The following is a 12,559-nucleotide window of genomic DNA, read 5'->3' as shown; positions in this document are numbered from 1 at the left end:
AGATCATCATCAGTTGGTACATATTGTCCAATATCCTTTGTAAAATTCAAATATTTGAATCAATATTGTTCATTAAAGTAAATACATGATCACAATACAACTAATACAGATTTATAAGACTTAAGGATCAACCCACTTTCACATGGAGTATAATAGTGCAGATTGGGCACAACCTAGCTATAGCAATCAGACTTAACTAGTGATTCTCAACCAGTATGCACATTAAAAAAATGCGAAAAACCAATTGAGTATTCACTGGTGTCTACTGATAAATTCATAGCTGTGTTTTTCTTTATTTTATTTGAGTCATTCTATGTGTCTATGACTAGTCTCTGTCTACGGATGTATACCCTCTAACTTAACATGTTTTTATTTTGCAAAATTCAAATATTTTTCATATATATTTAGCCAGGTGTGCCGCTACTTGTTCATGTTTCCAAGGTGTGCCGTTGGCAAAAAACGGTTGAGAACCATTGGACTATACAACGGAAAACTGTCTGCTATTGGTGCATAATTTTAAATCTCTTGCCTAGAATTAAAATAACACATCTCTAACATAACCGTTTCAACTAAACTAAACAGCAGCAAACTGAAATAACAGCTCAACACCGCCAAAAAATCTTCTAAAAAGAATGTAAAAGCCAAAATTGTGTCTGCTATCATGTATATACACACAGAAATTCTAGAATGCATAAACATAGTTTGAAATCATAAGCAAATATAAATTGAATTTAACCTGTGCTGTTTCTGTGATATCCATATTAATTATTGTGGTAACATCTTGTTCAACAACCATCGTCCAGAAATCTATCACTGTATTTGGTAAGGGTGTCTGGGTCAATATGTAGGCACGTTTCTTTCTGTAGCTCTGTAAAACCAAAATCTTATAAAAAACGCAACTATTCAGCAGCTTACGGAAATATGTCTAAATGATAGCTTACTGGGTAAACATTTACCTTAAAACGAATTCGTACTGCATAATACTGAATGTTATAACATTCAAATGTAATATACCGAATTTTATAAGATACTGAAAGTTAAACTACTAAATTGTAGATCTGTAAAAACAAATCTATCACTGTATTTGGTAAGGGTGTCTGGGTCAATATGTAGGCACGTTTCTTTCTGTAGCTCTGTAAAACAAAAATCTTATAAAAAACGCAAATATTCAGCAGCTTACGGAAATATGTCTAAATGATAGCTTACTGGGTAAAACATTTACCTTAAAACGAATTCGTACTGCATAATACTGAATTTTATAACATTCAAATGTAATATGCCGAATTTTATAACATACTGAAAGTTAAACTACTAAATTGTAGATCTGTAAAAACAATGACATCGATTCTTAAACAAGATGTATTTGGTTTAGCGGTAGTCATTCATTGCAGCACAATATACATGGGAAAACAAAATATCGTAAATAATTAACAGTTTCATCTGATGGAAACAGATCTCCTAAGTTTTTATGGTTTGCACCGTAATAGACCATAGCTCAAAGCATTTAAACAGATTTCCAAAGTTTTTATGGTATGTACCGTAATAGACCATAGCTCGAAGTATTTAAACAGATTTTCCAAGTTTTTATGGAATGCACCGTAATACACCATAGCTAGAAGTATTTTTACTGCTTACCGATAAAAACAGAGCATTAATATAATCTGTCATCTGTGGCTTAGATAAACACAGCCTCGTTTTATCAGCTGAAATATATAATTTTTAATATTTATATAATTTCATCATTTATTAGCTTCATATATTATCTACCCAATCCCTACCCAGAGAGAACAGATATTTTAACAGGTATACTTTAACATAATAACAGATGTTATGAATACGTCATCGTGCCATCTTGACACATGAAAGTGGAATTGAATAAAATATCTTTATCTCGGCTATTGACACTCATGGTTGTCCAGATGACATTCATTAGTCATTACCATAATATAAACTTGTAGCTGGCCTGTGTTATGTAATGTCATTTGTCTTGTAAAACAGTCCTTACTGAACGTCAAATCTGGTATATGATGCAATATAGCAAGCTGCACAATCTCTTCCGTCATCCTTTGTATAGAAAAGGATTATAAGCAGAAGTCTAATTGATAGAAAGTTAGTTAAGACCGGAGAGAGGACATGTAAGTTAATTGGGAGTTGGCACCCGACCACAATCCTATACGCCAAACTGGAGGAGAGTCCCTTGAAAATATATAGCCTCTTTTGCGCTAACAAGACTTTTTCAGTGGTGGAGGGGGGGGGGGGGTTGGGACTGAATATCAGAGAACGTTAAATATTTCATAAAACCCAATGTTTCCCGGCAAATGTGTATAGAATCATCTGTCACATTGCATATGATAACCTCTGCCAATTGGTGACTGTTCACAAACCAATTCTTGACGGGCGGACGGATGGGTTTGGTGAAACAATACACCAAGCTGACATGTGGGTCAATCAAAAGTTACATAAAACTAACATGCTAAAATGGATAGATCTCTATTCTTCTCTTTGTTTTCTTCTGATAAAGCTACCAAACAATCAGCTGTACTTTGTGACGGACATATACTATCAAGCATCTGTATAAGAAAACAAATAACAAATCACGAATAATCAAAACAAAATATGGTTGCATATTAAGGTGTTTAAATTTTTATTTTGCTTGAAATTAGCCTAAATAGACTAACATTATCGTTTATAAATATTACCTCAAATCTTTCTTGAAGCTGTGATTTACCAGATGAACTATTGACCTTCAGTAACGTCTGATAGTCCTTTTGATAAGACGTGACAGGAAATGTAATATCTCCAGCTATATACCATTCGGCTAAAGCATCATGTAGAAATACATATTGTTCCTGAAATAGTTCAATCCATTACATTTAAACATACATTATGCAAGAGTTAAATCTGCCTAATGCAGGTCTTTCTTTAGGCCTGAAATGTTATCTCAATTATTAATTAGACATTAATTAACTTATCCAGACTATAATCAACTCTAGAAGGCATCGCTAGCCAGGGGGGTTGGATGGCCGAATGGTTAGCACGCGCGCGCTGTATCACAAGGCCTGTCATTGAGTCAACTGGCGTGGTTTCGAATCCCCGGTGGTACGTGACAAGGAGTAGGGTTGCCTGTCCAATCTCGTGGGTTTTCTCCGGGTCCTCCGGCTTCCTCCCACTGCTAAAGACCCCTACGCGCAAGAGAATTATTGAAATAAAATTAAAACCATATGTTAGTCCCGAAATGACCTAGTCTGTGTCGAGTAGACGTTAAACCCCATTTCTCTCTCTCTCTCTCTCTCGCATCACTAGCCTGCTAGCCTGCGATCTTTAGTTGATTATGAGCCGATTTACTGCATAACTTTCCTTCACGATTTAACGATTAATTGGATAATCGAGACTAATGATGATCGAGGCTAGGTGAAAATTTCAATCGCTTAGTTCTGGGTTCATAGTGGATCAATTTGAATGAAATTGTCAGCAAATTGCCTTTAGATTATCTAGTTTTTAACAATTATGGTGAGAACTGCCAACTCGTTATCGATTCTCCCATAATGTATCTTTAAGACATAGTTCACAAATATCTATTGGTCACAAGTAAAATTATTGTGGATCGACCAATTATAATAATAAACATACATACCGAAGTCTGAACCATGTTAACTCGTTCATATCGCAGCTGTTTAACACACTCATAAATATCTACAGCACCTTCTGCTCTAGCTTTATCTATTGAATAATCTAAAGCTATGAAAGTCCCCGTTCTTCCAATACCAGCACTGAAACGCAAGATACAGGACAATTTAAGTGTAAGTAAACGTAATCTGAATATAGTCTGGGACAATGTATTTTTTACACTATAAGGGTGTTGGGTGGCCGGATGGTTATCGCGGGCTATTTGTATCATATGGTCTGTCATTGAGTCACCGGGCGTAGTTTCAATTCCTCGGTTGTACGTGACAAGGAGAAGGGTCACCTGCCCAACCTCGTGGGTTTTCTCCGCATCCACCGGTTTCCTCCCACTACTAAAGATCCCTACACACAAGCGAAGTATTTAATTGTTAGTATCGAAATGACCTACTTTGTGTGGAAGTACCTCCTCTCTCTCTCTCTCTCTCTCTCTCTCTCCACAATAGCACAATAGCTACGTCAAACGTATATTTATATACCTGCAGTGTACCACCATTGGTCCTGGTTGTGGAGAGGTGGCTTTTATTACCTTGTTTCTGAATTCTACCAGTGACGCAGTATCAATAGGTACACCTTTATCAGGCCATGATGTATAATGATACTGCTTGATGGTCCTGGATCCACATTCGTCCTGGAACATAAAAATCGACATTTTATTACTGCTGTATTTGGCACAGAAATTATTATTTATTTAAAATAAAACTTAACATTTCTAAAATGATCAATCTTATTAAGCAAATAAAATATCCAGCTTAAAACTTACTTTATCTCACAGAAAGTATTATTTTTTTAAAACAAAACTTAATGATTAATTTTATCAAGCAAATAAGGTATCCAGCTTAAAACTTACTTTTGTGATTTTGAAAGTCCTGACAGTAAAGTGAGAAAATATATCCTCATTTATCAATGTCATGGAGATTTGACCAAACTTCATTTGCTTGCCACTGTTTGGCCAATACTTGAAACATTTTTTCTGAAATAAATATTATAACATAAGACTCTTAACAAATAAACTATAAGATATAATTAAATATTTTCAAACAAATGTACATCAAGATATCAAATACAAATATCAATAATTTCATGACAAAGGATAAACTTTTAATCAAAAAATACTAATAAAAATGATTGCGAGCTTTGTGCATCACCAAATACTTTAAAGCTGCAATTTCATATTTTTAAAATTTATTAAAATAAAGCCTTAAAATAGATGGTCTCTATAAACAGTCCTTCCTTGTTAACGAATAATCCTATTAATCCTATAATTCACTATTGCCAGTTGAGAAATTGGCAAAAATATCATTTTCAACTTTAAATTCAAACATCTGAAGATAGCTTTTCCACGGGGGGGAAATAGAAAGACAAGGGAGGTAATTGTGTTATTATTTTCGGGGTCAAAGGATTTTTAAGAGGGAGAATAATACCTATAATCGTATAATAGTGAGTTGAAAACCTATTGAGCAAAAGACATAGAAATAATTATGTTTTGACTTTTTTAGAAAATATGAAATTATCGCTTTAAAAGGTGTGTCTGGTGTTTCAGCACAATGATCAGTCTATTTCCGTTTAAACGATGCGTCGACAGATTAAATACAAAGATCAACATACGTTTCCCATCTCTACCAAGTTAGTTAACATTACTATCTTTCCTGTCTCCGAAACCCATAGTAACCGTAAGAAGTCCTTAACAATAACATCAACGGGGCCTGTCAAATTAAATTACACTATTAGAAAGTTCTGGTATAAATAAGTGATATGCAACGAAAAGAAATGAAATGGGGTTTAATGTTCTGCGTCTATACTGGGCTAATGAAGATGGGCATACGGCATACAGTGTGCTTTTCCCGGGCAGCGGCACTTTCGAATTCCAACTGTCACGGGATCTTTTACGTGCATGCCAATGTATACACGGGGCCTCGGGGTTTTCGTCCCATCCGAATGACTAGACAGCTGTCCTTGTCAGGCCCTCCGTCGTGCACCACTGAGAAGTGGGAACCACGACGGAAAATCCGGATGAACTTTATTGGCCAAAGCAGGGGTCAAACACACAACCTCCAGAGCGAACTTCGGTTGCAGGGATTCCCGAACCCTAGTCGGAACTATCTTCATGCGAATGACATTTAGTTCAAAATCTGGCCGTGACCAGCCGTACCATGCGATAGAGCACGGTCGGGATAGTTAGAATAGCTGAAAAGGCTGATGCGTGTGCAGATTTGTCTGAAAAATATAAAATTGCAAGATGATAGGATAAACTATTAATGTTCCGACGAACTAAAAAGAAAATGTTTGATAAATATTTCATTGTACACTTTTCCAAACGCCCACAGAACTTGCCATGTTTAAGTCTCGACCACAGTTTACATCCGTAGGTCGCCCAGGCGAGCCAGCGTCTTACCCACTTGCCCGCGGTATGAATAAGACTAAATAAGTGAAATAACAGTATATTTGGAAACTTGTAGTAATAAAAGATCCTGGAATTCGTCGCTACTTTTATTTTTCTTTTGTAATGTGATCTCAGTTAAAAACACCTTAATTAGTTTAATTAAAATAATCACGAAAAAACTTACCCTGTGAAGCGATATATTTGTTTGCTATGTCGCCATATCCCTAGATAAAAAAAACGATATATGATAAATATCGGGCCACTTAAGGAACAAGAACCCCGCCCACCATCAACTGATCTTATTAGCAGAATTCCGCTGCACAATTGTTGATAGAAAAATGAAATTTCCTATATTCTGCTGTGACTCGGCTAATGAAGACAGGCATACGGCACACAATTAGCTATGAGGGACATTTTGCGGCACTAAGAACTCCTCTTATATCCAATTTCAACTGCCAAGGCGTTTTTTACGTGCACACCAATGTATGCACGGGACCTCGCTTTTTTTTCGTTCAATCCGAAAAACTTGACAGCCGCTCCTGCACCACTGACAAGGGGAGAATCACAATATTGATAAAAGTTATTTAATAGCTGGTAAAATCGTGTTCTTGATGAATATTTGAGGAGGTAAACCTAAAGCATGTTCTATAAAACTGTTCAGTAAATAAATAATAACTTACAGTTATATAGCAAGCATTGATGTAATCAGAATTAGGGTCATCGTTTTCTACGTCCAGTTTAACTCGTGAATGATCAACTATAACAAACCATATCAACATATAACGTAACATTTGTATGGAAATAAAATACAGTTAGGAGATGTACACTTTCTTTCTGTTTTCGAATTTAAAGTGGTGTCATTATGAACTCATTACATGCATTAGAACCAATGACCAGTTTCACGAGGTGAACATATCGCTACGAATGGCGACGACCGTGGTTTCATTTCGCTTTTCAGGAACGACCAGTTACACTGCCTTTGAATAATTAAAGATACATTATGGAAGATTAGGTAAAGAGTTAGCAGTTCTAACTATAATAGTTAAAGACTAGATAATGTAAAGGGAATATGCAGAAAATTTCAGTCAAATTGAACCTTATTTTAAAATCGCTTTAGCCTCAATTGTCATTGTTACTGCTGTCACGATAATTAACAATGTCTCGATCATCCATTTTTGCGGTTAATCATCAATGGGCGTTCAACAGCAGATCGGATTCAAATCCAATGAAAATCGGACACATAAGATGGCATCGAGAGTTGATTATGGCGTTTCCATGTTAATAAATGTCTAATTAATAGTTTAGATAACATTTCAGACCTAAAGGAAGACCTACAAAATGGCGGATTGCCCTCTTGTATAATGCATGTTTAAGTCAAACTTAGTTGCAACGAATCTTTGCTGAAAATTACTTACAAGCACATATGTTCTTGTATCTGTTCTTCGGCTTATTAACAACATTCATACAATAATCATATGCTGCACATAGTCCACTTGGAAGGGTCTGTAAAACGAAAGAATACTATTTTTATCCACCCGATTAGATTTTATTACATACTTCGAGAAGGTATTTGTTGAGTAATAAAACCTTCTAGTAGTTTATCGAGGGTTGGCCGTCATACCAAAATGGCCGCTTTATACAACTGAGTATTTAGGGGAATACTAACCCGAACCCTAACCCTAACCCTTTTAAGAGAAGTAAAAACTAAATTAGACCCAAGTTCAGTCTTTTAAAAAGGGTTAGGGTTAAGGTTCGGGTTAGTTATCTCCAAAATTCTCATTTATATAAAGCGGCCATTTTGGACTCCGGAAACACCCGAACCTCGATAAACTACTAGAAGGTTTTATTACTCAACAAATACCTTCTCGAAGTATGTAATAAAATCTAATCGGGTGTTTTATCTGATCTATTATCAATTTGTAATAATTATAGAAGTTACTTTTTTATACGGAGGCGGGATTGGATGGCAGAATGGCGCGCTGCCAGTGAGTCAAGTGGCGTGCTTTTGATACCTCGCTTGTACGTGACAAGGAGTGGGCTCGCCTGTCCAATCTCGTGGGTTTTCTCCGGTTACCTCCCACTGCTAAAGACCCCTACGCGCAAGCGAATTATTGAAATAAAATTAAACCACTTGCGATATGACCTAGTTTCTGTCGATTGAATGTTAAATCCTCTCTCTCTCTCTCTCTCTCTCTCTCTCTCTCTCTCTCTCTCTCTCTCTACATACGGAAAACAGAGAATACTAAAATACGTAAAATAACACGCACCTCAAATTCAGCTTTCAGCGATTCTTCCTCAGCCTTTCGTTGTTTGATATATTGAAGCAGATTTTGTAGCTGAATACGTGTAGAAGCAGCAGTGGGTTCATCATCATTGACATAAACTTGTGCTGCCTCATTGTCCTCTTCTGCTAGCAGATTGGCATATGTATTAACTTCGATTTTAGGTTTTTGGCCTACTGTTGATATAAATATTTGTATAAAATGAAATGAAATGAAATAGACTTTAACGTCCTACTGTACTGTTCTGCTCCGAACTGGGTTTATGAAGATAGGCATATGCCATACAGTGTGCTCAATGGGAAATTTTGCCCGGACACCGGCACTACTCTTATATCGAATTCCAACTGTCAAGGGATCTCTTACGTGCACGCCAATGTGTACACGGGACCTCGTTTTTTCGTCCCATCCGAACGACGCCGGAAAATATGGATGAACTAGGCCAATGCAGGGATCGAACACCCGACCTCCAGTCTGGCCAGCTAGCGTCTTACCTACTTAGCCACCATGACCCCCCCCCCTTGTTTGTATAAACAATTCGAGAAAAATTGTTCACTTTAGCGCCCCAGCAGACAATGAGTTATTGTTTACATTAATTATAAGTAAACGTAAATATATCAGAGTATTATCTTTAATTATAATTAGTTTTATTATGGCAAATAAACTTTGGAGCCTTAATATTGGTTCACTTATCTTAGTATATTAATCTTTCCCGAAATCTTTTCAGTGCTTTCTGTGTGTTGAAGCCTCAAGCGAATTCACATTACGGACAACCATAATTACTGTTATAGTTATAAACAAGATAACCAACCTTTAGAGACTGTTCTCTTAGAAAACGAATCGCTTTTGGTTAGACTTGAATCTATAGGCAAATGGTTGACTTCAAGTTGGTTAGATTCCACATATTTCTGTCGTCTGAAAATACATTAGCAAATATTAATGCCTTCGATAATTCTCTTTAGTAAAACATGTAGCTTAGGAAACAGAAAACAATGTACGTGTGTTCGATTAAATGTTAGTATATAAAATCTATAAAATGAAATGAAATGAAATGTGGTTTAACGTCCTACTGTTCTGCTCCAACTGAGCTCACGAAGACTGGCATACGCCAAACAATGTGCTATGAGAGAAATTCTGCACGGGAAGCGGCACTATGGCCTACTCTTATATCGAATTTCAACTGCAAAGGGATCTTTTACGTGCACGCCAATGTATACACGGGAACTCGGTTTTTCGTCACATCCGAATGACTAGACAATTGTCCTGGTCAGGCTCTCCGTCCTGCACTACTGACGAGGGGAAACCACGTCGGAAAATCCCGATGAACTTTCTTGGCCTAAAATAAATAAGAGCAATAACATATTTGTTGGGGTGCTAATTGATATGTAGAACCTACCTTCTGTGTCTTACAACCAAAATAATAACAACACCAATAATCGCGATAACAACCAACGCAGCAACAACAGATACTATTATAGTAGCTTGTACTGCAATTAGAGAATAAAGAGGACATATATCCTGTTAGGGAAAGAAACCTACTCCCACTAGCATTCATCCCTATTACTATTTAATATTTACAAATTGCTGCTGTACATGCAGTAGAGACCTTAGCTAAATCCTGTAGGGGCAATCAGTGAGGAATAAGCACTAAAAACACATTCCTTAACTGCTGTAAACATTACTACCTGCTTCCTCTTTTGTATGGCAAGTTGGTCCTTGAAAGCCATCTGCACAGCCACCTTTACATTTACCATCCGATATATCACATGGTATATTCTGGGCACAGTTACCACATTCCTTTGTACAATTGTCACCATACATCCCCGGTTCACAATCTGTAAATACACGATCAACATTGTCGAATTATTGTAGAAATATTGCTATAAATGGTCCACGGTGTAACCAAGTGTTCAAAGTCATTTATACAAAAATACAGATTAATTCAGTTATTTAAAAAAAATCGTCCAATTAAAAATATTTAAAATCCTTATATTTGTCATGTCTATTCAAAATAAAAATAAAAGCCTGACCAACCATAATTATATGTTGTAATGCACATCGAAGAGACGGAATGTTTTAAAAATATGATATAAAATATTGTTTAGCAGGATTTGTATTTTGAATAACGACGGAAGAGTAAACAAATAACTGTAACTGAAGAATATTTGCCAATAAATTTCTGTATCGAGAAGAAATTTTCAGGTTCCTAGGACTAATCGACAAATATATTCATTGATATAAAATCGGGCGATGTAGTATATACATTAATTTACCTGTTGAACAATTAGATCCTATTTTACCAGGTACACATCCATTTATACAATCTGCTGTGATCCGATCACATAAACCATCTTTACAGTTAGGCCGACAATCTTTATTACAATCTATACCATAAAATCTTGTTTTACAACCTTCAGTACATGATCCACTTGTTATATTACATTTCCCAACAGTTTTACCAACTACTGGTTTACAGTTAGTATTACATAGTTTATTACATGATGATCCCCATCTTCCATCTTTACATTCAGTACAAGAGTTGGTATCATCCTGATTACAAACAGTACAATTATCATTACAGTCAGTGTTACACATGTCTCCAGTTTTACCTTTAATACAAGACGTACATTTACCATCAGTTCTACCACATCCACCATCACATCCTGTACTACAGTTTTTATCGCATATACCTCCATATTTTCCTACAATACAGTCAGTACATGTACCAGTATCCCTATCACATCCACCAGCACACCGTGTACTACAACTCACATTACATCCATTACCATATCTTCCCATAATACAGTTAGTACATCTACCATTTCTATCACATGTTGTGAGGTTTGTTGTTGGTTGACACCCTGTACCACAAGTAATGTTACAGTATGGACCAGCTGTATCAGGTTTACAGTCATTACATCTACCATCGAGGTTACCACACCCTCCGACACAATTATCAGGACATTGAGATTTACAGCTTGTACCATACCAGCCTTGATTACATTCTTTACATGATGGCCCGTCTTGTTGGCATTATCTACAGTTAGCAGGACATGATGATTGACAGTAGGAACCTGTAGAACCATCAACACAACCATCTGTACATCGTTGTTGTGAAGGTGAAGAAGGAATATAACATCTACTGTTTGTACATTTATTACTACAAGGTGATTCACATTTATCACCATAATATGTAACTTTACATACACATGTCCCGTCCGGTTTATTACACATTTTGCTTACACATCCATCACTACAGATTTTTTGACAGTTTGTATCATACCAGCCTTGATTACATTCATTACATGATGACCCGTCTTGTTGGCATGATCTGCAGTTAGCAGGACATGATGACTGACAGTAGGGACCTGTATTACCACCTACACAACCATCTGTACATCGTGGTTGTAAAGATGAAGAAGTGATAGAACATCTACTGTTATTACAGTAATTACTACATTCCGATTCACATTTACCACCATAATGTGTAGCTTTACATCCATCAGTACAAATACCAGTAGTGGCATCACATTTGTCATGAAGGCACGTATTACAAGGTTGACATGTAGAACTTGATGTACTGTAGTATCCAGTATTACATTGTGTACATTTAGCACCAGAATACGGATCTTTACATCCTTCATTACAAACACCAGTATCAGGATTACAATTATTATTATAACACGTATTACAAGGCTGGCACGTAGAACGTGATGTATTGTAGTATCCATCATTACATTGTGCTGTAAGTAAATGATATGTGTAATTATTATATGTATTAACAAAGTCGACATCTAATATTTAAAACACAATGAATATTTTATAATCAGTACACGCCTCGTGTATTCTATGGTTTCAGACGTCATTTGTTATGAACAAAGAAAACATATGCGGAAGTAATTAGTAGTGACTGATACACAAACAACAAAACAATACTAATAAAACGTGTAGAATGGACTATGGTGGCGCAAACGACTATCGTTTTATGTGGACTCGTCGCGTAGGTCACCAAATATCACCAAATATAATTGATTAGAAATTACAATAAAGGTTTTAAAACTCGAAAGCCAATTTTCGTCTATTTTAAGGTTCCAAAGAATAGAGACACACGCCATTAAAAGCAACAAAATTCGTACACTTTTATAAGTATGAAATTGGGTGTGAAGATACTATGAAATAAGTATGAAATTGGGTGTGGAGATACTATGAAATAAGT

At 36.1% G+C, this 12,559-nt stretch overlaps 1 protein-coding gene across 1 annotated transcript; it reads right to left on the bottom strand.

Annotated features, from left to right (window-relative positions):
• Positions 1-1,037: 1,037 nt before the first annotated feature.
• LOC126819615 (receptor-type tyrosine-protein phosphatase kappa) lies at positions 1,038-11,367 on the bottom strand. The gene is made up of 16 exons (XM_056100497.1): positions 10,617-11,367; positions 10,029-10,178; positions 9,740-9,830; positions 9,155-9,258; positions 8,332-8,522; positions 7,480-7,567; positions 6,745-6,821; positions 6,249-6,288; positions 5,290-5,387; positions 4,532-4,654; positions 4,161-4,312; positions 3,635-3,770; positions 2,700-2,849; positions 2,471-2,570; positions 1,636-1,703; positions 1,038-1,133 (listed from the first exon to the last, which is right to left on the bottom strand). The coding sequence occupies exons 1-16, from the start codon at positions 11,140-11,142 to the stop codon at positions 1,038-1,040; spliced, it is 2,190 nt and encodes a 729-aa protein (XP_055956472.1). The 5' UTR covers positions 11,143-11,367.
• Positions 11,368-12,559: the final 1,192 nt, after the last annotated feature.

This window comes from Patella vulgata, chromosome 4 (assembly GCF_932274485.2).
Source record: "Patella vulgata chromosome 4, xgPatVulg1.2, whole genome shotgun sequence".
NCBI classification, from domain to species: Eukaryota; Metazoa; Mollusca; class Gastropoda; family Patellidae; genus Patella; species Patella vulgata.
The sequence above is the reverse complement of the archived record's forward strand: the minus strand, read 5'-3'. Positions and strand labels throughout refer to the sequence as shown.

Excerpts from the sequence above, each read along its gene's own strand:
- LOC126819615 (XM_056100497.1), bottom strand. The coding sequence starts at position 11,142 with ATGGGAAGATATGGTAATGGATGTAATGTGAGTTGTAGTACACGGTGT. Across the intron at positions 6,289-6,744 it reads TCAATGCTTGCTATATAACT|GGATATGGCGACATAGCAAA; the intron begins GTAAGTTATTAT and ends TTTTTTATCTAG. Across the intron at positions 3,771-4,160 it reads CCAATGGTGGTACACTGCAG|TGCTGGTATTGGAAGAACGG; the intron begins GTATATAAATAT and ends CTTGCGTTTCAG.